This window comes from Lepidothrix coronata, unplaced genomic scaffold (genome assembly GCF_001604755.1).
Source record: "Lepidothrix coronata isolate B3197 unplaced genomic scaffold, Lepidothrix_coronata-1.0 Scaffold252, whole genome shotgun sequence".
Lineage (NCBI taxonomy): Eukaryota > Metazoa > Chordata > Aves > Passeriformes > Pipridae > Lepidothrix > Lepidothrix coronata.
This window is the reverse complement of record NW_016690432.1, coordinates 779,096-806,699: the sequence shown is the minus strand read 5'-3', so window position 1 is coordinate 806,699 and position 27,604 is coordinate 779,096. Positions and strand designations below refer to the sequence as shown.

Genomic DNA, 27,604 nt, shown 5'->3' with positions numbered 1-27,604 from the left:
ATGGTCTCTCATAACTTTCTTTTAAAATTAAGAAATGTTGTGGGCAGGAAAGTTTCAGAGAAATTGCAAGTGTGGAAGGTGGTAGGAGGAGGCAGGTGTGTGCTTTTTGTCTAGTCTGTTTTTCTGCCTGGCAACATAATGAAATGGAGATCAAGCTAAAACCTGTATATAATCACAGAAAAATAATACAACCCTGTATTGCCATGTGGTTTTTTTGGAGGATACTGTCCATGTTTGGGATGTTTGGAGTGAGCTGAAAAAGTGACTTGGAGTGAGGAAAGTGGAATATAATGGGTATAATAGGAAACCTGAACAGCAGTGCTCAGTGCTTTGGGGAGGAAAATTCACCATTCTGACATGGTCAAATATACACCTATAAACACAGAAAACCTCCTAGAAGGAAGAGAACTACCTGCCCACTGTGCTGCTGAATAGAGAACAAGGACAAGTTGGTTGTGGCAAGCTAGACACTAAGCTTAGCTTGCTGCAGTACCTTAATTTATTTCCTAGAGTAGCTGTGGAATTTCCACTTAGGAAGGTGGTAGCAGATGACTTAACTCGGGCAAATACATGTCAGGAGTAAGAGATGTGGTTGGTTCTGCACAGGAGGAAGCAAAGTGGATTTGATTGTTTAGACTCTGTCCCGGACTTGCTTTTGTGAGTCTGTAAGGGCAAAGGCTTTGTTTCGGAGTTCCAGTGCAAAAAAAAAAGCCTGAGTCATATCACTGTAGTTTTTAAGTAACTGTGTTTAACCTGCAAATACTGAGTTTTGTTTGAGCTGACAGTGACTGAGCTGTCTCTGACCACAGGGCAGGTGGCCTGGAAGCGCGCGGTCCGCGGCGTCCGAGAGATGTGCGACGTCTGTGACACCACGATCTTCAACCTCCACTGGGTCTGCTCCAAGTGTGGCTTTGGGGTCTGTGTGGATTGCTACAGGATGAGGAAAAAAAGCTCACATGAAGGTAGGAATGCTTATTGCTACTGTAGACAAAGAGGGAAGAGGGGAAAGGAAAATCTGTGTTTTGAACTTGGAAGTCAGTAACAACTTTAAACAAGACAAAAAGCCTTCCCAACAAAAAGAGTGTGTTGTAGACCTGTGGTTTGATATATCAATAACAGTAAAATACGTGGCTTTCCAGAGCAGGGTGCACTAATGAAACAGTGTAATGGTTTGTCTTACAGATGATGAATCGGATACTTTCTCCTGGTTTAAATGTGTGAAGGGGCAGGCACATGAACCGGAGAATCTGATGCCTACACAAATAATTCCCGGAAAAGGTATTTGGAATAATTGATTGGGATAAAAACGTTCTGTTCGCTTTGCTGGCTTTTGTATGTTGTTGATGTTGTACTGAATGAGGTTTTATTTTAGTAATAAAGTTAATAAAAGCTTAGTATTTATTATCTGAAGACTGGAACAGCCTTGTGTTTGGCACTATTTTATTATCTTTGATCTTTACCAGGAAATAGCAGAACTTCTTGTTTTTATGATGAACTATATTCACATACTACTGTTTACCTGCACAGCACACACAGTTTCTTAAAAACTCAGTGAATGCTGGATGTTCTGGTTACATGTGAGCTCACTAATGACTCTCTTCCTGCAGCTCTCTATGATGTTGGTGATATCGTTCACTCTGTGAGAACAAAATGGGGAATAAAAGCAAATTGTCCTTGTGCAAATAAGCAGTTCAAAGCACTATCAAAGCCAACTCTAAAGGAGGATTCAAAACAGGTATTGTTACTGCCTCTCACTATGTCTGTGCAGTATATGTTTGTGTCAGTCTACTGCATAGGCTTGAAGCCACTGCTGATTTGTCTTTGTGGGTGTGCCAACCCTGACCTCTGTGATAACCCCACCATGTAGGGACAGTTTGTATTCACTGTTCATCTCTCTGGCTCTTTAAGTCCTTCCTTAAGTTTTGGGGAAGGTCTCCTTGTGTCCCTTTGGCACACTGATGCCTCGGTAGTGACCTGTCCTTGACAGATGCTCAGCAAGGATTTTTAGAGCAAAAATAGTATTAGATGGAGAGAACCCATAAGAGAAGAGTCTGAAGAACAGACCAGTGGGAATGATTGGACTGTTCCTTGGGTCCTGGAGATAAAATACATGCAGCATCTAAAAGAATAAATAAGGTGAAAGAGCACTGGAAATCATAAGAGCTACACATGAATAAAATTGTGAGGGCTAGAGCTCCTTATATTAAAAAAACCCCTAAAGAACAAAATCCTACCGTATGTTTATTTGTAAATGGATGTAGTGTTCTTTGCTTTTAAAAATAGGACACAAATTAATAGCTTAGTTTTTCAGAATCTTGCAAGAAACCAGATGAATTAAGTAAATTTTAATAGTTATGTACTTATTTGTAAAATTATTTTGAAAAGAAATGTATTATCTTAAATCTAAGAAGTGGCTGAACTTGATTTTGGTGTTGGTAATGAAGAGAAGAGATAAAAAATATTGTGAAGTGTTAAAAGTGAGGGAGATGGTTACATGTTCAAAAGTTAACCTGTGACTGACCTGGCTTCAGTCTTCTGAATTGAGATTTCCTGTGGCTGGGCAAACAGCTATATTGGAATTTATTGGTATCTCTCTGTAGAATTAGGTACTGCTCTAGTTGGCTGAGGATAAGCTCATTAAAGTTTGAAACATTTCCTATTATGTCATGTTTGGAATTCTTACTGAGCATCAGCAGTCAATAAGAGATGAAATATAGAACATAGCAATAAGCAGACAAAGGAGCAGAATAATTTCTTGACTTGAAAGCTTTTGAGTAGAGAGAAGAAACATCACCAGTCACACAGGAATCCCAGGGCAAAGCAGTAGCTCTGGTTAGTCTGTTACCCGGAATCTCCAAACAAGCACATAAATCAGCTGCAAAGGGGATGTGCAATCCTGTGCTTGGAATTTGCTGGCCAGGCTGGTGCTATGCTTGTGCAGGTGGAGTTCAGACCTGGCAGGTGAGTGGGCTTCTACTGCCACCTTAAGATAAAAGTTTAGGAGAGCTAAGTATCTGTTTAGTCCACTGAACTAGAGCTCCAGCTTAGCCCTGGCTGAGCATCAAATACCACTAGAATTGTGAAAGTGCTGCTGTTAAAAGTGCATTTGGTTCTCAAAGCAGTCCCAGAAAATGCAGTTGGGAAACTCAGCATTCTGTGCCTTCTTGGCTGCTCCTGAAGTTGGGAGATCCCAAATCCTGCTGAACTGTCATCCCTGGGTGACACTGAGCTGCAATGCTGACCTCTTGTGGAGATCAGATTTTTTTGAAGGGCCAAACCATGTTTGTTTGTTTTTTTTAAAGAATGTATTTGGACGTGTTATTGCTGCCTTCCCTTTCTGAGTAGAGCGTGTCTGTGTCTGATGAAGTTCTCACTTTGGTTTTTTTCAGCACTTGGCATCTGGAGACAGGCCCAGCCTTCAACATAACAGTTTTGTCCTGAGCCCACAAGTCACTACGCATGATCCTCCTCTCAAATCAGCACTTGGAAGCAAACAAACTGCTTCAGTAAATTCTCTTCCTTCATTTAATTGGTTTTCAAATCTAGCAAGTGGAAATGTGAATAAAGAAAACAAAGGTATGTGCAGAACCATGTGAAGAGTAAAACCTCTGTGGCTGTTTGTCAGAAGAATATAGGTCAGACCTAGCAGCATCTTGTGCTGAGAATGATGTCATCTGCCTGCTGGGATGGATGTTCAGTGCCTGTGCTGCAGAACTGAACAATGGCAATGGCTGGGAGTAAAACCTGCCAGGGTTATCATATTTTATTCTGAAAACTGGATTAAAATCCCATTGATGCAAGTATTCTTGAAAGTTCAGTTTGAAAATGTATTTATTTTAAATGTGTGATTTAAAAAACTTTGGAGTATTGAAGAAAGTTAAGTGAAAGGAGTATTTCATCTGTATGTATTGACAGGAGATTTATATTTATGTGCATACATACCTGTATATGCATATAGGAATATCTTGTCTTAAAAAAAAGGGGGGGGGGGCAAAAATCCAAAGTATATACTTTTCATCCTTCAGAGGATTAAACCTTGCTTCATTGTCAGTTGTCTTCTTTCCTTCACTTCAGAGAAACTCCTCATACCGATTTCAAAGAATGAAAACAAACCTCTGCAGACACTCCCCAGCTTAGCCAAGCCAGCTGCAGCCCTGCAGACATTCAACAGTGCAATATTGACCCCCGTGAGCAACAACAACACAGGCTTCTTGCGGAATCTGTTGAACTCTTCTGGAGGAAAGGTACAGGAAAAATTTTGTTCTACAGGTTTGAGTTCATTCCAGGCTTAGGGAAGTGTTCTAAACTTGTGAGCAACTGCCACAGGCACCTGTCACAGAAGGTGAAATTCTGTCTTTGTTTGGGAAAAAGGACTAGTTCAGTTTCTGTGTCTCAGTGCTCCTGTTAGTGCTTTCCAGAGTAGTGGCTTAGTGGTACTATCAGCAAGTCTTGCTTGATAAGGAATTGGGAACCAAGTGATGAAGCAAATTAATTTCCTTAGGCTAGAATGTGACAGGTGCATTGATTGGGGTGTCCATTAGACTCAAAAAAAAGAACTTGGAGCTGGAGGGAGGAGCATTCTGTGGTGGGTGACTCTTCCACATGTCTTTTGCAGACGGGTTCACTTCAGATGTTTCTGGGCTTTGTCTTCTCTTACAGATGTGACTTGAAAATGGTGGGGTAAAATACTGGCCTTGAGAGTTCCTTGCTGGAACTGCATTTTTCCTCTTTAATATACAGCAGCTTCTGTTCTGTGCTGCATCTGCTGGGTTTCTGCAGAGTTACTGAAATGTAAATCAGAGCAGAACTTGTTATACCAGAATTCTGTAGACAGTGTCAGAAATGGCACTGGCATTTAATGATGGTGCTTTTCTAGACAACAAAGTTCTGCTTTTTTTTTTTCTCTGCACAAATGTGAGCTCAAGTGAAAAATTTTGGAAGTGGCAAATACCTTCTTAAATGTCTGAAGGACAAGGCAAAAGAAAAGTGCACCAACTTTTTTTTTGTTGTTCTTTCTCTTTTCCCTTTTTTTTATCAGACAGACAATGGACTCAAGAGTACACCCAAAATCCTTGATGACATTTTTGCTTCCCTGGTGCAAAATAGAGCCATTACAGACCTGCCTAAGAAGCCTCAAGGACTGACTATAAAGCCCACGATAATGGGCTTTGACACCCCTCACTACTGGTTGTGTGATAACCGCTTGCTGTGTCTTCAAGATCCCAACAATGAAAGTAATTGGAATGTCTTCAGGGAGTGCTGGAAGCAGGGACAGGTACTTTAAGCTTTGTGTTTTTCCATTTGTGGTTAGTGTGCTTTGCTCTGTGATTGAAGCACAGGTACCAGCTTGCTGTGGTGATAAGCAACACTAAGCCTTCATCAAAGTACAACATGAGCACTGGTAGAGCCTTTGATAAAAGGATGTGTGGTTTACTGTTTAAATCAGTTTCTAAACATATTGGTGAAATTATGGCTCTGTATAAAAAGCTGCCTCATTGTTTGAAATAAAGAATGATCAGATGCATGGCAGAATTCTGGTAAGGCAGGCTGAGCACTTAGTTTGGAAAATATGTTTTCAAAGTGCCAGCATTCAGTTCAGTGTATTTTATGCATTACGCTGTTGTGTTAGAATTTTGGGCATTTAATAATTCTTCAGAATATGTTCTTTTTCTTCCTAGCCTGTGATGGTGTCAGGAGTACACCACAAATTAAATGCAGACCTCTGGAGACCAGAGTCCTTCAGGAAGGAGTTTGGCCAACAGGAAGTAGATCTGGTTAACTGCAGGACCAATGAAATCATCACTGGAGCTACTGTGGGGGACTTCTGGGATGGATTTGAAGATATTTCAAGTAAGTACCATGAATCATCATTCCAACAGGTAAAATATTCAGCAGCAATAATGTTGCCCTAGGACAGATTTGTGACCCTTAAGCAGCATAAAAGATGTTCCAGGCTTCCTCTTCACCTTGGACAGTGTCTGCAATGTATTCTCACAATTTATGCTTGTGGGATTGTGGACTGGATAGAAACTGTTGTTCCCATGGAGGACTCTCCTTCAGGAGTATGTTTGGCTGCCTTTAGTCTTTTGGGGAGGCATTCTGAGAAAGTCTGGAATCTTCCTAGCAAGTGGGTTCATCTGTCAGCTTTTTCCCTAGTTGAGTGAAGCAGAAGAGCCAAGAAGGCAAGTTCATGTGACACCAGAGTTTGTTATCAGTGTTGTGACAAACTTCTATGTCTTTGGTTCTGGATTAATAATTGTGGGAAGAACATGATTTTAAACTAAGATGAGAGTTTCTTTGTCTTGAGTCTTTGGAATTTGAGTAGTACAAGTATTAAAAACTAAGACTTACTAATATTTCAAATTAGGTCGCCTGAGAACAGAAGAGGGAGAGCCGATGGTGTTGAAGCTCAAAGACTGGCCTCCAGGAGAAGACTTCAGAGATATGATGCCTTCTCGGTATGAATTCCCAAAGGAACTAACTGTTCATTGTGTGGTATACCCCCAAAATAATGGAATGTAGGAATACTGTGTCATTTGGAAACTGGCTTCAGCTTTGAGCAGCAGTTGGCCATGTGTGCCACATTTTGTTTCTCAGAGATGCCTGACATAAATGGAAATCCTAAACAAGTTTCATCCTAAAAATTTATGTAGTTGGTTGTATTTACTGCCAAGTAAAGTGAGCACCTAAAATTGCTAAGGAGAGATTAAGTTTTGGAAGCTTCCTAAAAGCCTGGATCATTTTGAAGTCCAGAGTTCAGTTGAAGCTTTTTTTTTCCCAAACATTTTTAAGTATTCTGACTTAGTCTGTGTGGTATTAGTTGAGATGATTACATAAGGAAATAGCATTAGTCCAGAGAAGTTAAAGTTGTTTATCTGCTATATTGCTATGCCTTTTTTTGTTCCTTTTCATGGTGTCCAGTAAACTCCCTGGGGGAAGGAGTACACTCTCTTGACTGGAGAAAGCTTTTGTTGCACTCTTTTTTATCAGTTCCTAATGTTATATTTTGTTGTATTACATTAGGTTTGATGATTTGATGAAGAATATTCCATTGCCAGAATACACCAGGAGAGGTGGGAAGCTCAACCTTGCCTCTCGACTTCCCAACTATTTTGTGCGACCGGATTTGGGTCCCAAGATGTACAATGCTTATGGTAAGGAATCTTTCTGAAGGTCATGTTGGCCACACATTTCAAATTGAAGTTTGCTGTAAATTGTGTGAATCCATGCTGTTGTAGGTAATTTGATTAATCCCATGGATCTGAAAACCTAACTTTGGCTCACCTATAGGTATTAGTGATATCCAGAGCATGATACGATTTATTTTATTAAATGTCTTTTTGTCCACTTGGTTTCAAGTCCAATAGCAGTTATTCCCAGTCTTCCAATCAACTTGCTCCACAGCCTCTCTTTCCTGTAGCTGGCCACATGTATTTGTTGTTTCTCTACTTCTGGCTGTATGGCTTTTATTACTCTCCTTTTTGAGCTGTGTCATTTCCTTTTTAATCTCTTCTTCAGCAATGTTTTCTGTGGCTGGTTCCTTTGCTATCACTTGAAAGACATTTGAAACTAATCATCATGGCCAGTATAGAGATTGTGGCTGATAAATACTGCAGCAGCTGCCTTTTAGAGTGAAAGAGGCTGCTTTATTCTAAACTGCTACAGAAACCCCTTTCTAGCAGGACTTAAATATGACTTCTATATATCATACAGGCTAGATATAGATCCAGATCAATGGTGTCAGCTTGTCAGCAGATCACTTGGGAAGACACAAGATGGGGCAAGGTCATGGACAGAAACTATATTGCTGTTCTGGAAGCATTTGTTGGTAGAAGTAAAAGCTATCTGATCTCTTCAGAGAGTGCTGCTGAGAGTAGTGTAATGTTTATCTCTGTCTTACTAATGGATGTGCTTCTCTTTCTTTGTTTTTTTCCCCCTCCCAGGCTTGATAACCCCAGAGGACAGAAAATATGGCACAACAAACCTCCATTTGGATGTGTCTGATGCCGCCAATGTCATGGTTTACGTGGGGATCCCCAAAGGCCAGGCTGATCAGGAAGAAGGTGAAGTCTTTGCTGTGTTCTGAGGGGGGTATTTCTGTGGTTGGAGGGAAGGTCCTTTAGTGTAACTGCTCATGTTGACTCTCAACAGAAGTGCTCAAAACCATACAAGATGGTGACTCTGATGAACTGACAATTAAACGTTTTACTGAAAGCCGAGAAAAACCCGGAGCTCTGTGGCACATTTACGCTGCTAAAGATACAGAGAAGATCCGGGAATTCCTTAAAAAGGTGAGTTGTTACATCTTAGAGACTGATCTTCTGTGTGGCCCTGCAAGTATTTATGTCCTTGGGCTTTCCCCCTTCCTATGCCAGCAGTTCTGGAAACAAATATGTCTTGTATCCAAGACAAAACTTGTGTGCCATGAGTCTTGTAGGGTCTGAGGAGGGTGAGGAGTTGAAGCTTAAAGTTGCCTTGTATGTAGATATACTCCTTTTACCCACACTTCTTACATCATGGTTAATGATGTTCTGTAATGATAAAGAACTGTATTCTTTAAAACAAAACCACAGTTAAATTTTAAAGTAGACCCTCCTTAACAGCCTGTGAGATGTTCTTGAGAAATGTCAGAGCAATATATGCTGCATAAAGTTCTTCCTTGTTCTATCCCTCTTCCTACTTTTTTCCCCCCCCCATACCTTTATAAGGTTTGGGTTAAAGGAAAAATGAGGTATTTTGGGTGATGTTTTCATGGGAGTTCAGGGTTTAATAGAGATGTGCTACTACATCCAAAGGGCTTGTTTCAGTGTTTAAATTCACCACAACAGTCCAGAGTTCTCTGTGGTCTTAAATTTGAAACTTCTTTGGTGCTCTAAAGTGGAAAGGGACAATATGTTGAGTTTAAAAGGATAAATGGGATGATCTTAACAACTGTTGGCGTGGTCAGCCTGACTGCTGTCTTAGTGGAAGCTTGGGGAGGCTGCAGCAGATCTGTTTAGTATTAACAAACGAACAAATCTTAGAGTTGATAAAACAGGATCATCAGTTTGATAAGCATTAGCACTTGGAGTTTTGACATCTGTCTCACACCTCAGTCCCTTGTAGCTCACTCAGTGGCAGGTGTGGGGCTCTCTCAGCATCTTGTCATGGAGTAGAACCAAGCTGGTAATCTCCTCCCAAATGAGTTTCTGGGCTACACTCCTGGGTGTAAATGACTGCTGCACCAGGTTGGATTTATACAGGAACTTTGTGCAGAAACTTTCTCCCCAAAGCCCTAAAATTTCTGCCTTGTGCCTCCCAGCCTTGTATCTCCTGAAAATCTGGTTTGTATCGTGTGGGTCAGTGAGCACACTGACTGATTGTGGCCTCCAGGGCAGACACCTGCTGAATTCCACACTGGGGAGTTTCTTCCAGTTACAGGCTATAGAATCAGGATGGTTTGGGTTAGAAGCTTCAAGATCATCCAGTTCCAACCCCCCTGCCACAGGCAGGGACACCTTGCAGTGGACTAGGTTGCTCCAAGCCCCATCCAACCTGACTTTGAACACTCCCAAGGATAGGGCAGCCACAGCTCTGGGAAACTTGGTCCAGTGTCTCACCACTAATTTTTTTCCTAATACTTTAATCTAAATCTGTGCTTCTTTGGTTTTAAATCCATCCCCCCCTTGTCCTGTCATTCCATGCCCTTGGAAACAGTCCCTCTGCAGCTTTAGTAGCGTCAGAACATTGGTCCCATGTGTGATAGTTGTTCCCACTGTGAACACATCAGTTCCTTAACCCTTCTGTTCCTTTCTAATATCAGTTGGGATTACCTGTATGTCCTGTATCCACATTTGCAATGTCTCTGTGAAGCCAGAGGGACCTGACAAATGTAGAAACCTGGACAAACAAAGAATCCACTCTTCCACTGTGTAACTCTCCTACTTGAACACACGGTGCAAGTCACTCTGGCACGTGTGTGTGTGGAATACAACTGTACTGTGCAGTCGGACTGGTGTGGTAAAATGCCCGTTGTCTTGTGACTCTCCAGGTTGCGGAAGAACAAGGCCAAGAAAACCCCGTGGATCACGATCCCATTCATGACCAGAGCTGGTACCTGGACCGACCGCTGAGGAAACGCCTTCACCAGGAGTACGGAGTTCAAGGCTGGGCTATTGTACAGTTTCTAGGAGACGTAGTTTTCATCCCAGCAGGAGCTCCACACCAGGCAAGGACCAAGGACATTTATGGCCTGACTGCTTGGGCAGCCCTTTGAGCATGTGGCTAATGCTCGTTTGTTCTCTCTAATGCTTGTTTGTTCTCTCTAGGTTCATAATTTGTACAGTTGTATTAAAGTTGCAGAAGACTTTGTATCCCCAGAGCATGTCAAACACTGCTTCTGGCTCACTCAGGAATTTAGGTATCTGTCGCATACGCATACGAATCATGAAGATAAACTGCAGGTAACTTCCCAGTGCTCAACAAAACCCTGTCCCTCTTGACTCTTTAAAAAAAAACTCCACCAAAACCCAACAGACAAGCCCCTACCAAACCCAGAAGGGCTGTGGCCACACAACCCAAATGCTTTTGTGTTCAGATCAGCTGTAACACACTGGACCTTGGAGAGGAGTTTCTATAGTTTTTGAACTGTTGGCTTTTTTTAGTAGTTTTGAGGAAGCCATCTGAAGCTTCTCCTGAGCTTGTTTTGAATTATTTCCTTCTGTCACTTCTTGTTTACCCCCCCAGCTGAGCTTGCAGCACTCTCCTCAGGCCACAGGGCTCACTTGATGTCCTGTTAAAATCTGAACCTTGTTTTCACAGGCTGGTGATTTACACAGGCTGTGTCTGAACTGAGTGGCACAGGGGGTGGGGAGTGGGAAAGCTGGGAAGTGACCTGTGCTGTTTTCTTGTATAACCAAAGACCTTTTACTTTCCTGCCAGGTGAAGAATGTCATATACCACGCTGTTAAAGATGCAGTTGGGATACTGAGAGCTAACGAATCCAGCCTTAGCAGACCGTGACGTAGAGCGCCTTAACCACACACACTATGAAACAGAAGCGTTGGCAGCTGTTTTACCTACTCAGTCAGGACCTCTGTGGACTTTGAGATTATATGAATGTTACCTCATCTTCCTTTCAGCAGTACCAGAGGGTTGTGGTACTATGTTCTGTGTATTCTTCCAATGTTTACAAACCTGATATGTATATGTAGTAATATGTATGGACTGTGGCATACTGTGAATGCTCAGTTGCAATAGAACTTTATATGGAGTTGCTCTCCAAACTGTACAAAATACCTCCTATAGAACTGTTGGGAACTATTCCAAATTACTCGTTTGAAAAATATTACTCAAGGCATTGTAAAGCTTCAATTTTCAAAATTTATTTTGGGGTGGGAGGAAGTAATGGAATCACTGAATTCAATAACCAATTTACATAAAGAGTAAGAATGCAGTTCTGGAATTTCACATTAACATAGAACTAGCATTTAAAAGTAGCTTTAAGCTATTGTATAGTAACATAGAGATGGGAGTTAACCATCTTTAGGTAAATGTATTTAAATTTCTAAATGTTAAAAGAAGTTTTTGATCAAATGTCTTCTGTTCGAAACTGCTCTTTAATTTGAACTGTTTGATTCTCTGGTTTTTAACACTGAATGGTCTACATAAAAATTCTTCTATTTCAGATACTGTTCCTTGCCTGCCCTTTTCAGTTGACTCGTTAAAGTGTAATTAATTTGATGCAGTGCTTTGAAACGCAAAAGAAAATGGTGTATCATAAACTGTTCACGCTGTGTTCTAAAGTATTTGAAGGCTTAGGGTACTGAATTTAGTGACAGATCTGTTTGTAGCTACTTTTAGTTAATCCAAGAATGACTTGGATGACTGACTGCTGCTTCTCAGCTGCTGCCAGTGCTGTGTGATCTGTGTCAAATGAGTTTCAGTGTGAAACGGCACAGACAGAACTCCAGAATTACTTGGAGAAAGACTGAAAACATCACAAAACTTAAAACAGGCAGAGGGGACTAGAGTGGAAAAGTGCATTTCTCACCTGCCAAGACAACCCTGAGACAAAACAAACCTTTCTCCAGTTCCTTCCTGGCACTGAAATGTGCTGGATGGCTGTTGGGAAGAGCCAGGCACGAGAGGAAACCTTCTCCTAGATAGCCAAAAGTCCCTTTTCTGAGTTTCATGCAACAAATTGATGAACTCTGTAGTACTTCACCTGCTGATTATCATCAGCATTAACTGATCTCAGTCTGTCTCAAGTGACAGGATTCTTTTTCAGAGAAACTTCCTCTGCTCTGTCCCTCTGAAATGGGGACAGGCTCCACTGACACACAGGGAGTAGGAATCTCTTAAAGGGGATAACTGAAGTGGACTTGAAGGAGGTTTGTCTGCAGCAACACCTCCTCACTGTGCTCAGTGGAGCTTCCCCCCACATCCACGTGCTGAGGCCTCTGACAGTAAATACCTTGTCCTAGTCCCTTCAGCTGGCTTGATTTGGCATTTCATGCTTGAACTAGTTGAGTATCCTTAAAGGCAACACTTCAGCTGGACATTCTCTTGCAGTACCAAGTTGAAGTAAATGAAATAAAGCAGGCTCATTGCTTTTCTTGGAGCCAGCTGGAGCTTTGTGGGCAGCTGCAGTACAGGTACTGCCCAGAGAGTGAGATGAGTCACATCAGGAAGGATACATCACACCCTGTGTGCATGTCTGTGAAAAGACTCATTGTTGAAGCTGGATTTTGAGCTCTTACCAAGGCGCTGGTTCAGTCAAGTTTTATTGCAGCTGTTACCCACCCCACTCTTCAACTGCTTTCGTTTCTGATATGTCCTTTCTGGATTTTTCAAGATCACAGGAACTAAGCTCTCCTACTTGCCTGATCTTGTTGCATTTGGGGTGGAGATGGAACACCTGGGTTGCACAGCCCTGAAGCATTGGGGATGTTTTGCCACCCCCTGGCACAAAGGTGCTTTTTATGGCTGCAACTGGGAGCAGTTGGACACCATGTGAGAATCTCTGCCTCATCTGTTTCTCCACCCTTGTTGTTGTGATACAATTATTTACAGACTTAGTTTTCTTTTCGTAAGTCTTCCTTAAAATTAGAAACTCTGTCCTTTGCCTGGGAGGTGCCTGGGGCAGTGACAAATTCAGGTGAAAGGCATGGTTGGCTTTGCAAACTGCCTTTTGTGAGCCACAACATCCATTTTTCCTGAAGCTTTCCCTTGGGAAGACACACCTCTTCTCTGACTTGAAAATGTGTCATTTAAGCAGCAGAGAGGGCTGGCCATGGCCACAGGGTCTGGAGAAACCTTCCCAGCACTGCCAGCTGCCCTGCCCTCACTGTGACACTGCCTTGGCTCAGACAGGCTCCCCTCTGATCATACAGAGCTGGAACGGAGCAGCTCTGTAACAGCTGCTCTGACTGAAAGCTTCTCTTTTCCTATGCAGTGAAAGGCCTAAATGTGTTAAAAGAAACAAAAGAAGGGTCTTATAAAACCAAAAGGGAGGTGTAGGAAGTAGGTATTGTTTGTTAAGAGTCTGAAGTGATGCAAACTAAACTGATGCATGGCAGTGACCGTTAAAAGCAGCTTTAATAAAATCTGTAGTGATTCAGGAGAACAAAGATCTTACACCACTGAAGGGTTTTGGTAACAGATTAAGCCAAAGTGCCTTTGAGGAAGAGATGCTGCTTGAAGCTGAGAATATATTTCAGGACTTTATATCTAAAAATATGCAACATCACACCACCAGTGCCATGTCACCACAGCCCCTCCCAGGAACACGGGCTGAACAGAAAATGGGAAGCAAATCTCACAGACTGCACTCCCCAAGAAGTATATTACAGTAGTTTCTTGGAGAATACAATCCCCAAAAAGAAAAAAAAAATATATATATTACATAAAGTATTCTCACATAAGTTTTGCATTTTAAGGACAGAATCAGGCAAAGCCAGCTGTACACATCCCTCCTGTCCCTAACTCCGGAGTGTGGCCAGCCGGGACTGCATCGCTTCGATGTCTTCCTCCTCATCCACAGCAGCAGCTGCTCCCATGGGCTCGGGCTCTGGAAGAGCATCTGTGACTTTACTGGGTGCTTTACCCAAGGCCCCTGCAACAACAAACAGGCTTGTTAGTTGTGCTACACCTTCATTTAATAATTAGCAGCTTTCAGGGACAGCAGCAGCACTGACCTGCCAGGCCCTTGGAGCGTCTGTGCTCCCACAGCTGCCAGGAGGATGCTCCCGGCTCCCCCCACAGCCCCACTGCTTGCCTGGGAGCTCCCACTGCCTGCCAGGCAGGAGGGGAGCTGCTCCAGCCAGGAAACAGGGTGGGAAAAGCAAACTAGGATGCAAGAAACAAGAGAGGGCAGAGTGCCAGGCCCTGGGCAGGAGGTGCCAGCAGGGCAAGAGCCGGAGAGCTGCATCTTCACTGTGGTACAGCTGAACACAGCCCTGTGCTTGTCACAGGAAATTTGGATAAGCAGCATTCTAAGCATTAGCTAAGTCAAATAACTAAACCAGCAGATCATTACTTCATGAGTTGGAAGGCAGAAGGTGTGGTTTTGGGAGGGTTTTTTTGTGTGTTTGTTTTGTTGTTTTTTCTCCCCCAACAACTCAAGACGCAGCATTTTAGTGCCAGGACTCACCCCGCAGCCTACAGCTGAAGGCAGTGCAGCTGAGTTTATATCCTGGCTTCATTAATAACAGTATCTAGTCAATCATATAAGTTTCACCTTGTTAAGAAGATTCACTGCACAAACCAACACTGCTCTGTTAAGAGCCTCAATTACAGAACAGCACAGACAGCAGCTGATGGATATTAGTTCTGGTTTACTGAGCCCCACCGGGCACCTCAGCCAGTATTCCCTGAGAAACCAGTTTGTCAGAGCTCTCTGCCCATTACCAAAGGCAGAGATGAGAGAGCAGAACAGATGAAGATTTAAATTGCTGTGTCCTACTGAACAGAGCGGGGGCTCCGCTCTCAGCAACACCCACAAACTCACCAGCTGTAATTTCAAAAAGGATTTTGTCGATTTCCATCTCAGCTTCCTCTTCCATCTCCTCCTGATCCTCCAGGCCTTCAAAGGTGTCCTCCAGCATTTCCTCTATAATTCCAGCCTAGCAGAAAACAACAAGGCAGTATGTGATGCCCTTGGAAACATCAGAGTAAGAGGACACACTTCCTACTTTGGAAATCAAGTTACACCTATCCAGGCATTTCATAACCCCCTGGTCACTCCTCCAGCTTTTTGGATCAAGGCTGTCCTGTTGCAGGAGGGTGGCCAACACACCTCAGTGTAAGCACATATCTCTACAACTGCTGCACAAGAAAAGCAGGAAGAAAACTGAGGATTAAATACATGTGTTCTCACTTTGAAACCCTCAAGCTGTTACTCATTGTCATTGCCCATCCAAACACCACCAACCAGCTTTCTCCAAGCATATGAAATACAACTGCAAACCTCAGTCATGCAGCATGAGCTGTGTAACACTGTGAAAGTGCTGTTTGACACAGCTTGCCCTTTTCTCTATCTGCATTTGAAAACATTCCTTTGCAGGGCCTGCAACCCAGAGTTGGCCAAACTGCCTGGTACACAATGGTGAAATTATTTAGAAATAAACTGATTTGAACTAAACAGTCTATAGTGGTAAGAGGAGAAAAAGCAAAACAATTTTGGTAATTGAAAATGTAACAGTCATGTCAGAGGCTTGGTATCCTTTCAAATGGGAGCACTTTCATCACATGGAGACACTGATGTGTAGATGTTTTAAACCCAGTATCAGACTGGCCACAGAATCACAGAATGCCCTGAGCTCACACAAGCCCTCTGTCAAAGGGGCCACTCAAAAGGGACCACCTCTTGTTCCCTTAAGCCTGATTTATGTGCTAGATCTCACCTTCATCATCTCTTTGGACAACTCCCTCATAGTTGCTTGGATTTCAGGGATTTTCACTAGATTTTGCATAGCTTTCATGACTTCTGTGCTCTTCTGCAATGAACCTGCTACTCTGAGGACAGCTGTGAAGGAGAGGCATAGAAAAAAAGTTTAAACAATCTGTGCACTGCTGAAAGCAGAGAAATTACATCCTCCCTGCATGGAAATTTGTTTACATTCAGCCAATTTCATTAAAAAAAGAAACAGGTATCCCACTTCTTCATTTTTCACTATCTTCCTGGAAAAGCCCAGCTTGTACCCACATTGGAAAAGCCACATTTACAGCAAATCTACTGGTCCTGTATGATTATCTGGAGCAACCCAGATGACCTGCAGAGAGATTTCAACACACCAGTTCATCAAACAGAGAACCCCAAGCTGCTCCTGCCCAGGCCCCTCAGCAGCCAGAGGCCTTGCTGAGGGTTTCACCAGTGGAGCTGTAGTCCAGCCCCACATTTGACTGCTGAAACCTCCTGCCCAACAGTGGGTACTGGAAACTAATTCTGGCAGAAGTTCTACTGCAATAGTTCCACAGCAAGGAGTAAGCTAGAAAATTAATACTGAAGCAGTTCAAACTGAGTTTAACAATACTCTTTCCAGAGGCTACTCTCATAATGTAATTTATAGGATCTCCTCATATGTGTCGATACACCAAGATCAAAAAGCAATAATTAAGGGAACTTCGAGGTTTTTGAATTCTGCCATCTAACTTTGCAGCTTCCTAGATATGGAGAACTTACCTGTTTGTATATAAAATGGTCACTCCTTAACGAAGCAAAATGAAGGTACAGCATATATTATTTTTCATTTTAATAATGTCTTTAAGAGCCTTACACTTGTAATGTTAACAAACTGACAGAAACCTTGCCTTGAGTGGTCATTTCCCAAGTTAATACAAATCCCAGACTGAATTCTAGATTCTTTCCTCTCTAAGTGTATCAGAACATTTCCAGGAAGATAAAGATTCTGGCAATTGTTACAAGGAGGAGGGTGCTTTGAGATTTTTCCCTTTAAGGGACACTTCAAAGCTGCAAAGATGGTCCTGCTCCCCTTTCCTGAGTGAAATACATGGGGAGCCACATCTCACCTATTGTAAGATTACACTGAAGGTTCATGCTACAAATCCTGATTTATCACTCATCCAGTGTTAAAATCTACTTTGAGAATGCTGGGGTGGGAGAATACTTAGACATTTCAGTTGTATGTTAACCTCCACCAAGTCTTTCCCTCTCTTTAAAGCCTTCTGCTCTGCTTGTTACAGGCTGGAATGTTTTCAGCTATGGAAAACACTGCAAGAAGTCTTATTACAACAGATTTCTGATGTGGGTAAGGAATGAGGGAAATACAATGGTTCTGGAGGTGCAGAGAGGACCAAGGAGGGTTTACAGAGAACAGGTATTAAGGCAAGGGGCAAATGGATTCATCCACACCAAGAAAATCAAACACTGTTCACCCATCTCCGTTTAGGTGTTGTTAAGTGTCCCCAGATTCTTGCTAGAGAAACAATCATCTACAAGACAAAGGGAATTCTGTGGAAGGAAATTAAACTCCTGCTACAGATTCTGTCAAAATCAGTAACACAGGCTCCACAAGGATAAAGGAATATTAGGAATGCATTCACACTGTTTAGGAATGCACACTAAAAACGTGCCCCAAATTCTTGTAAGGGAGTTCAGTTTCAGCGCAGGCGATTCTCAGATCACTGCAACCCTCAGGCTCTGAGGAGAGGTGTGAGATGATCTGCTGAGCAGCTAACCAGAGGAAATGGGGAGCCAGCAAGGATCTAGGGAACAACAAGGGGCAGGAACCCCAGGAAACTAGAACTGGGAGCTCCCTGACTACTTCAGAGCTCAGAGTGGGACACCTATCCAGGCAGGGGAGTGGGGAAACAGCCTCCAGAATATCCTGCAAACTGACAGGGGTTATTGCCTATGGGAATATACCACTCATCATGGGATGCAAAGGAAAAGAGCATGTTTGGGCTCAGGAAAAACTTATTATGGATATTTTAAGGGGATTACAGGAACGTGACTGAACTTTAGGGGAACTACCTCTGCCTGCATTTGACCTCAGTTCTGAACACAGAAACCTCAGACCTCACCCCTAACACTGTAACAGTCACTGTGCTTGGGCTCAGAATTTGTTCTTACCCAGCTGGTTCTTCATCCCCATGAGAACAGAGTTCATGTGGGCTTTGGATGCATAGAGTTTGCTTACGGCCTTCCGGGAGCGGATCAGCTCCTTCGCCAAGATCACACACACATCCTTCTGACCCTTTTTGGCAGCATCCTTTACTGACCTCTTCACCTTCTCCTCTTCCCTCTGGATATCTGGAGCACAGAAAAACACAGCATGTAGTGACAAACTGCTAAGGATTTGGAAGAGAGATCAAGTCATTTGTTGGGGTGTGTTTTCAATGCCACAAAGAATTGTTTCTGCTTGATTTCAGATTCTCTCTGCTACTCCACAACCTTGTTCTAGGCTGATTTGCATGTTAGCTGGTGAATTCAACTAAATATTAATAGGAAAATTCTCATTACTGAACATCCAGCTCTGTAATTTCCTAAAGGACTGTCTGGGAATATTACTGCATGACGCTTAGCTGACTAAAAGGAATTCTTAAGAAGCAAAAAAGGTCCAGCAAGAGCAAAGCACTCTGAGATGACTACTTGACTTACAACTTCAAAATAACTTCCTGATGATTATTAAACTGGTCTGATATAAATATATAGAAACAAATACACACATATGTAATATATACATGCACAGTTTAAGACTACTGGACTGATTTTCTGCTCACAAGATTTCCTCTTCTCTGTCCATCACCAGATAAACCCACTTCACCAGGAAGGAACAAAGATGTCACAAGGAGTTCAAACTATCAGTCTCAGCAGACAGACAGGCATTTTACTAGCAAAAATGTCAGACCACATTCATATCCTACACCCACATGCCCACCTTCAAGTGAATTTGAGGGCTGTTGTAGGCAAAACTGTTGACACTTTCCTAAATCCCTGAATCGTGTTTTTCTGAAAAAACACACATTCAGTAAGATTGTAGGAGGCTGATCTCTAGAAAGTTTTACATATACACTGCTTTAAAAAAAAAATAAGGCATAACCACTTGTATAGTGAATTTATAAGGGTGTAATTTATAAGGGTGTATCCACAAATTCAGGAGTTACTTAGAACCACAGATTTGCTAATTACTGCCAAAAAAGCCTTAATCCTTGCAGGTAAACTTAATTATTCCCCTGTCAGGCCTAACTTATTGAGCCTCAACTGGACTCTAAGCCAGTACACCTGTACTTAAGGAGTCAAGGTCCTGAGTTTCTACTGCTCATACTTTAAACCCACATGCATTAGGTGTTTCCTATAAACTGGCACACTCATATCACAGGCTGGCCAGGGCTGAAGCTATGGATAATTTATCAGGAAAAACTAGTCTGGCTGGAGAATCACTAGATTTGATTCAAAACAGTCTGTTCAAAGTCTCCTGGCATCCAGCTTTGTTCAACAGCTTTTTTACCATTTTCCTCACATCAAGGAGCATTAGCATAATTTCTACTGCTACTACATAAGTATCTAAACAAGTACCTNAGAGAGCTGGAGCAGGACTACTGAACTAAGCATGAGCACCAAAGAGGTGGGTTTGAACTATTAGACCCTAAATAGGCTTCCTTAAATACCATCAGTTTCTCTAGCACATCTGATGTGACTGTTCACAATTCTGCCCTGTCAGGTAACGCTGGCTGAGAACAGCAGGAGCCAGGTACCCCAAAAAGCCCAGAGTAAATAAAGAATTGAGATAGTAAGGGTTAGGCTCACCTTCCTGCAAAGAGTTGATGGAAATGACCACAAGAACAATTATTTCTAGAAAAGGCTCTGCTCACTCTAGTTTTGAGTCTTCTTGGTTTATGCCTGACAAGTTACACGTTGGCAAGAACCAGAAGTTGCCCTTTTATAAAAACAAAGGCATCGACACACACTTTTTGGCACAGGCCGACCTGGAGACTTTGATGCAGCTTTTCATGTTGGAGTTAATGAACCCTGTACTCAAGACCAGTCATTCTCTCAATATCAAGGGGGCCTTTATCCTGAAGGACTGGCAGAAAGCTGTAGGATCATAATTAGAAAAACATACCCTTGCTTCTTCCTCACTAATATTTGCAGTAATGTCACAAGCTTGATGACGTTTGTATGTCAGACACGGGACTGAGCCAAGTAGGTAGGAAAGAGCTGAAGTGGCCCAGCAGGAAGCAGAAAGCCCCAGAAGAACCCCAGCAGTACTGGGGAATTACAGCATTCACTCTGTCAGGCTGAGAACGACCACAAGTATTGTGTTACTACATCCAGACTCGAGTGCTTTCCCTGGCATGACCAACAGCTGAATATGAGATTAGAGGCACAAGCAGGCAAGAACAATCAGCTCCATCTTTGAAGGTCAATGCCAGCTACGCCCCTCAAGTGAGCCAAAGTCACCACCCCAGTCCCTCTGCAGCACAGAGGGACAAAGCAGCTCAAAGCACCTGCCAGAGGGACTTGCAAGCCCAGCAAAGCACAAAGTTCCTGCATTACTCCAACTGCATCAACTCAAAAAATTCCATTCTGAAGTAACAAGGACACCTTTCATCTCTCCAAACCTTCTAAGCCCTCCAAAGCAGCCTACACACAGGAGTCCAACAACAGATGGTTTCGAGCAGTGTGTTGCTATTTTAGTAACTGCGCTGACTGGGCGAGCCAAGTGTTCCAGTGATCCAAGCCCACTCAGTTCATCCCAGGTGGATCTAGTTTTGCCATATCCAAACACATCTTCCACAGCCTTCCCCAAGGAAACTAAGACAGGCCTCAGCTGAGCATCCTTAGTCAAAGACCGCAGGGATTTCCTGGGTAAGGCTCAGCTGAAAGGACAAAGCACAGCAGAATCCAACTACAGCAGGTGATTTTTGAGAAAACCTCCAGTGACACGTGCCTGTCACCCTTCAGGAGCAGCCTGCTAGCCTGGGAAGTGTCCAGCAGAACCACAAACTTCCACAGCTGACACTTGGTAAGATGTGAAATCCTGGCACGAAGCTGTTCTGTACTTTAATGGGAATTATCAGAACAGCAGGTGGTTGGTGATTGGTGCTGAACTGTATTTCTTTGAGTGTAAGACTCTGAAATACAGACATGTTTAAAGCTGTTACAATAACCACATTTACATCCACACCAAAATATCAGATTATCCCATAACTCAATACCTATATGGACCATTACAAGTATTATGGCATGGATAAAGTTAAGAGAAAACAAAATTTCATAAAACATCAATAGTGAACACGTGGGTAGTTTGCTCCTTTGAAAGATGTGACTTCTGAAACATATTTTGCTAATAAGATCAGCCACACTGCAGTTCTTCTGTGCCTGGTACAGCCACACAAAGTGCCCTGGAGAATGCAAAACAATTCACAAGCATAATGAACATCCCTGTACATCAGTTTTCCTGGAAAAGGCATAAACTCCGTTTCTCATTTTACAGACGACGAAGAAGACAGACTCTGTACTGCACAAGCATCTCTCTCCAACCAATTCATATAAATCCACAAGTGGGGGAAGACACAAACCCTGCCAGGCTACTCCAGAGGCATTGGCTGGGGATAAACTAGGAAGAGAGAATGCACTCCTTGAGGAGTCACTCAAAGCAGGCATGTGCCTGGTAACCAGATGCTGACACAAAATATCCTTTACCAGCACATCCTATGGACAAAGCCTGAAGGCGGGGTCGAAGACAAAAAGGGGAAAACAAAACCTAGCCCCAAACCCATTTTCAGGTTCAGGGAAGGCAGGCAGAAGGGAGAACAAATTTTGAACAAACAGCAGTGTAATAATAAGCAACTCCTCCGCTTTTCAGGACACCTTCAGCAGTGCAATGCTCATAATTTAAGAGCAAAACACCCACCCACTGAAAAAATACTCTTTTTTCCCTCCCTCACTTCTGTTTGTAATTTTCCCAAGCTGCCAGCAAGCTACTTTTGTTTGGCATGTGCACTTCACAGCAGCACATACCAGTGGAACTTTCTACCTGTGGAATTACATACCACACTGATACTACTCATTAAATCAAGGTGGGTGAAATTCTGGACAATAAGTCTGATTCATGTTATCCAAAGGGATTTAACAGCATTATGTCTTAATGGGAGCATACAGTTTCAGGTTCTTTTGAAAATTTTACCTGGAGAACCTCACAGCGACATCATTTTGTAACACAGACCAAGTCTGGTCCCAGGATCACATTCATCTTTATTCCAGACATGAGAGAGTACAGCAGGTTATTAAATTTCATAGCCTGCTCCAATTAAAGCAAAAAAACCCCAAAACCTTGGAGGCAGACAAGGAGAGGAAAACCAAAAAATGAGACACAAGTACAAACCTCTGATCTGTCTATCAATCACTCTCATTTCTTTCCTTATCTTCAAGGACCATTCATTGACCTTAAAAAGAGAAAGTGAGAGTTACTTGAAATTCCAGCTTCAAAACTATGCTTTTATACTTTCATGTAACCTAAACATTTGGTATCAAAAGCAGCACTTCAAAATGCCCAAGCTTTAAGTGATTTCATTATTCAAATAAAAAAAAACCCAAAACATTGCAGAGATACCACCAGCTACTGCACTGCTCTGAACGTTCAGACAAGGAGTTAAGGAGGCCTTTTATAGATCCCTTCCAAATGAAATGCTTCTATGATTCTATGAGGTGATTTGTGAACCAGACACTCCCTGCCGAGCTAACTTCTCACATCACACCCATGCCACTGTGCAGAGGGAACTTGCCACAGGGGATTTCAGCATAAGGTAGAGAGAGACTTTGGCGCAGGATGACAGCACCAAGAGTGCTACTCCCTATTTCAGTCAGGAAGATCCACAGGAGGTCTCCAAGCCAGCCCTCTCCTCAAAGCACAATCAAGTTCAGAGTTCAGAAAGGTTGTCTGGGGCCTCCTCCACTGAGTTTTGATACTGTTTGAGAGCAGAGACTTCACAGCCACTCTGGGTACCTGTTCCAGCACTGAATCTCACCTGTAGTGAAGACCTTCCCTCACGTCTGATTCAAAATTCTCCTCTGGCCCCCTGTGGCTGTAGCCCCTCTCCTGTCACTGGGCACATCTCAGAAGTACCTTCTCTGTCTTGACTACAACCCCACTGGAGGCACTGAGAGGCTTTAGACCTTTAGAGTAGAAGCTTTGGTGCTACTTTTATTCTTTGCAGCACAGATTTTGCCCATTATCTAAACCCCTAAGTATTAAATGATTTCTAGTTGATGGACCCACTGGCACACTGTTCCTGCCCGTGCCCAGGCCACTCAACGAGTCTAGTTGGCTGCATAAGTAGTTTCCTACGAAAACCACCTCCATGTTTATGTGATTATTTTTTTTCAATTCAAATGAAAAGCTTTGTCTAACTGAATAAGCTGTACAAAAGAACTGTAAAACAAGTTCTCTTCAGTGCATGAGCCCAGCAGGGCAACAGATTTAGACTTCTACCTGTCTCAGAAATGCTCTTGGTCACAATGAACAAGACCATGTTTTGACTGCAGAACAACCACCACCATCTGAGGTGCCCAAGCACCAAATCTTCTGAAAAAAACTCAACAAACCCAAAGCCCTGCAGAGATCTGTGCATATACAGAAGTGCAGAAGTTTCCAACAGTTTCAGAAAGCTCCTGTGTCTTTAGTTAAATTGTGGTTTTATAGGGGCAAAAAACCCAACCCTTGCAGGACCAACTGCAGCCTCCCCTCCTGTTCTTCAGAACAGAGGAGAAAATGTCCTGTTGAGTCATTCCTCACCCTGACAGGAAGCTAAGAAGGTCCTTCTTTTGAGTATGAGCTATGTGAGGGAGGAAAAAAGCAAGGGGAAGAGACTGAGGTAAAACAGAGATTTGCTCTACAACTTTTATTCCAGAACAAACCAACACATATTAGGCCTTCCTGCAGGAGCACAATCAGCAAGTGTCACATGAACCACAGCAGGACTCGCAGCCTCTGTCTCTGGGATGCACAAAGACACCATTAAACCACAACTGGCTCTGTGCTGTCACCAATCCCTGCTGACTCTGACAGCAGAAACCTCTTGGACAGCTCATCCCTAGCCCTGCCCAGCAATCCTGCTTGGCAGGACTGTCCTAAAAGCAGAGCTGGGTGCTTCTGCCTTCCCTGGTGCTCCCAACACTCATTTCCTGTTTTGTGTGCAAGAGGAGGAGGAAATCCCATTGTCTCTCACCCAGGCTACTCCATGCTTCCAGTTACATCAGACACAGCAATTTGCTGAGCTGTAAAAAAGCCATTACTGCCCATCTCACCCAGGACACAGGGGCCCAGAGCACAACTCCACACTGATGACACTGTTCTGCTTCCACTGATCTAAACAAAACCATCATTCTCACAGCACTGCACCACACCAGAGTCAGCCAACAGAACACTCAGCTGGAAAGAGCCAACTTGGACTACAGTGGAGGGAAAACCATTTTTTAAACTCGAACAATCCCAACATGGCATTAAATGTATAGCAGATCCCCAGCTTTAGGCAGGCCAGAATGCACCAGCCCCTCACAAGGAATGAAGACATTTGCCTTGTATAGTTCATAAACGAATTATCTCCCATCAACAGAGTGGGCACACAAATGAACCCAGGGCAAATCACTGCCACTCCAAAAATCTCAGCCCCTCCCCATCATCATCCAGCTCCTGCAGTGCTCAGATCACCCTCTCCAGCCCTACCCTGGGACTGCATCTTGTGCAGTCAGACACAAGGTAAGTGGTGCTGTTCCCCCACCAGCTAGGGAGCAGAAACAACTACTTCTGCTTCCTTCTAAAGCTGCTGTTACACACAGGAAGAAAGGCATTTCTTATTATTAATGGGTCTCTCACTCTTAGGGCCTGTGAAGTGCTCACAGCCTGCAACCCAAGAGAGTGCTCAGGACAGCAAGAGGACCCATGTCACCTCTCCCTACACCTGTCCCACAGTGCCTTTGCAGGGTTTTCTGCAAAGAATCCCAGAATTGTCAGGGTTGGAAGGGACCTCTGGAGATTACCCAGTCCAAGCCCTCTGCCAAGGCAGGGTCACCCAGAGCAGGTGACACAGGAACACATCTAGGTGGGTTTGGAATGTCTCCATAGAGAGAAACTCCAAGACCTCCCTGGGCAGCTGTTCCAGTGCTCTCCCACTCTCAGTGTAAAGAAGTTCTTCCTTATGTTGAGGTGGAACTTCTCGTGCTTTAGTTTATGGCCACTAATCCTCATCCTGTCACTGGGCACCACTGAGAAGAGTTTGGCACCATCCTCCAAGAGCTCCAAGGTGACCCACAGACATGCTGTGCTGCTGGGAAACACGAGAAGCTCATCAGTCAGGAAAGGCAAAAGAGTGGCCATCAGAGGTGAGCCAAGAACTCATCAGTGCAGCACCACCACGTGGGGTGGGCTGCTCGGTTGTGTGATGTGTTACATCAGTCTCCAATCCCAGCTCCCTCTGTGGGATCTTGTACCACCACTTGGGAACAGAGGAGACTATGACCCAGCCCATGTGGTGCTCCAACACAGGCAGAGGAGGAAGGGAAAAGACATTCCCAAAGGAACATTCCTCATCCAGTTCTGTCACCCAACAAGCAACAACCAACCACAACCTGCTCTCCTGGGACTTGGCTGCTGCAAAGCAGGGAGATCTGGGAAATGAGATGAGGGAAGATCTGTGACACTGCAGCTTTTCTGAGCCCTCAACTCGTGTGCCTGCCATCCTGCTGCTTTTCCAGCACCTCTAATGTATTTGATCTTCCCTTCACCATATGGCAGACATTTTTTATTAACACCATTTTTTTATTAACACACTATTTTTTTTAAAATTAACATATTAGTAGTGATTTATGAAAGGCAACAATGAAACCCATCTGTGGCTTGACTATTTCATCTCACCGTGACATCAGAAAGCTGTTGGCAGAAACAAGGCTCACTCAGTTTGTCTGCAGACTCACCTTCCCCCTCCAAGACCCAATATTGCAGTTGTTCCTAATTGTGTCTGCAAGGGGAGCTAGAATTATAGAATCATGGGATGTTAAGAGGTTGGAAGGGACCTGAAAGGCCATCCAGTTCCAACCCCCTGCCATGGGCAGGGACACCTTCCACCAGACCAGGCTGCTCAAGGCCTTGTCCAACTTGGCTTCGAACACTTCCAGGGATGGGGCAGCCACAGCTTCCCTGCATAACCCGTTCCAGGGCCTCACCGCCCTCACAGGGAAGAATTTCTTCCTAATATCGAACGTAAATTTCCCCTATTTCAATTTGCACCCATTCCCCCTTGTCCTGTCACTACAGTTCCCGACGAACAGTCCCTCTCCGGTTCCCCTGGAGCCCCCTCACACACTGGACGGTGCTGTGCGGTCTCCCCCCGCCGCCTCACCGGGCGGACCCGGGCCTAGGCCGGGCCCTCTTCACCCCCGCTCGCCGCCATGGCAACGCCACACACCCAGGCTTCCGCACGAAGCCTCACCTCTCGGCAACCTCCCATCCCCCTCCGATCCCCCTGGGGCGGGTGCGGTCCCTCACCAGCTCCTTGGGCGGCTTCTCGGGGGTCTTCCCGAACAGCCCCATGGCGGCCGCCCCGCCCGGCGCTTCCGGGTTCCCCTGACGGGCGGGGCCCCACACTGCGCCTGCGCCGATGCCACAGCGGGCCCCGCCCCTTCACCGCGCGCGGGGCAGGGCCCGGAGACCACCGCCCCGCCCACTGCCGCGTGCCCTCGGTCCAATCACGGGGCGGTGCCCGCGGCCCCGCCCCGCGCGTGAGGGGCGGGAACGGGCTGAGGGAGGGGGCGGGGCGAGGGTCGCTCGCACACTGAGGGTATTTGTAACGTATTCACAGAATCAGTGCGGTTGGAAAAGACCTCTGAAATCACCGAGTCCAACCTATGACCCAACACCACCACGTCCAGTCTTTCCTTAAACACCTCCGGGGACGGTGACTCCACCACCTCCCCGGGCAGCCCATTCCAATGTCTAATCACCCTTTCTGTGAAGAAATGCCTCCTTAATGTCCAACCTGAACCTCCCCTGGCGCAGCTTAAGACTAATCTAAACCTCCCTTGGCACAGCTTTGAGGCTGTGTCCTCTCGTCCTGTCGCTGGTTGTCTGAGATCAGAGCCCGACCCCCACCTGGCCACAACCTCCTGTCAGGGAGTTGCAGAGAGCGAGAAGGTCTCCCCTGAACCTCCTTTTCTCCAGACTAAACACCCCCAGCTCCCTCAGCCACTCACGATAGCACATGGGCTCCAGACCCCTCCCCAGCTCCGTGGCCCCTCTCTGGACTCGCTCCAGCACCTCAGTGACCTCCTGTTCGTCCAAGGGCCACTCACACCACGCTCCAGTCCCACGGGAGATCAGATGGGAAAGCTCACAGAAGCCCGTGCCCACCTCGCCCCCAGCTGCTCTTTCCGAGATATCCCACCGGCCAGGTCTGGCTCATCTCCACCCTCCACTCCGCAGGGTCACCTGGCCGAAATGAAGGGACAGCTTGGAGCTGCCCCGCTGGAGCTCCAGCGAGTCATTCCATCTAATCACGCCCCGGTGCACAAGCTGAGGCAGAGAGGACTAGAAATAAATCACTGATGCACACAGACTGAGTGGAAAAGCTGAGGAAGAAAAAGGTGCTATTAGCTTAAATATAA

The 27,604-nt window shown here is 44.4% G+C and overlaps 2 protein-coding genes across 7 annotated transcripts in view; one reads left to right on the top strand and one right to left on the bottom strand.

The window, feature by feature from the left end:
- The window catches only part of KDM3A (lysine demethylase 3A), a 30,976-nt gene extending 19,309 nt beyond the window's left edge, over positions 1–11,667 (top strand). For all 3 annotated transcript variants that reach the window (XM_017835226.1, XM_017835225.1, XM_017835224.1), the window contains exons 13-26: positions 810–962; positions 1,183–1,278; positions 1,608–1,735; positions 3,390–3,576; positions 4,075–4,244; positions 5,039–5,275; positions 5,679–5,850; positions 6,368–6,458; positions 7,024–7,154; positions 7,944–8,063; positions 8,152–8,291; positions 10,031–10,207; positions 10,308–10,442; positions 10,921–11,667. In XM_017835226.1, the coding sequence (XP_017690715.1) occupies positions 810–962; positions 1,183–1,278; positions 1,608–1,735; positions 3,390–3,576; positions 4,075–4,244; positions 5,039–5,275; positions 5,679–5,850; positions 6,368–6,458; positions 7,024–7,154; positions 7,944–8,063; positions 8,152–8,291; positions 10,031–10,207; positions 10,308–10,442; positions 10,921–11,001 (2,018 nt within the window). In that variant the 3' untranslated portion in view covers positions 11,002–11,667. The remainder of the gene's footprint in view (positions 1–809; positions 963–1,182; positions 1,279–1,607; positions 1,736–3,389; positions 3,577–4,074; positions 4,245–5,038; positions 5,276–5,678; positions 5,851–6,367; positions 6,459–7,023; positions 7,155–7,943; positions 8,064–8,151; positions 8,292–10,030; positions 10,208–10,307; positions 10,443–10,920) is intronic.
- A 1,886-nt stretch (positions 11,668–13,553) lies between these two features.
- The window catches only part of LOC108507340 (charged multivesicular body protein 3), a 32,458-nt gene continuing 18,407 nt past the window's right edge, over positions 13,554–27,604 (bottom strand). The window contains exons 1-6 of one of the 4 annotated variants that reach the window (XM_017835228.1): positions 26,490–26,611; positions 22,332–22,392; positions 18,074–18,253; positions 15,885–16,006; positions 14,990–15,104; positions 13,554–14,095 (exon numbers count right to left, since the gene is read on the bottom strand). In XM_017835228.1, the coding sequence (XP_017690717.1) occupies positions 13,962–14,095; positions 14,990–15,104; positions 15,885–16,006; positions 18,074–18,253; positions 22,332–22,392; positions 26,490–26,534 (657 nt within the window). In that variant the 5' untranslated portion in view covers positions 26,535–26,611 and the 3' untranslated portion in view covers positions 13,554–13,961. Of the gene's footprint in view, positions 14,096–14,989; positions 15,105–15,884; positions 16,007–18,073; positions 18,254–22,331; positions 22,393–26,433; positions 26,612–27,604 lie in introns of those variants that run through there. The other 3 variants (XM_017835229.1, XM_017835232.1, XM_017835230.1) reach the window with 3 other exon arrangements.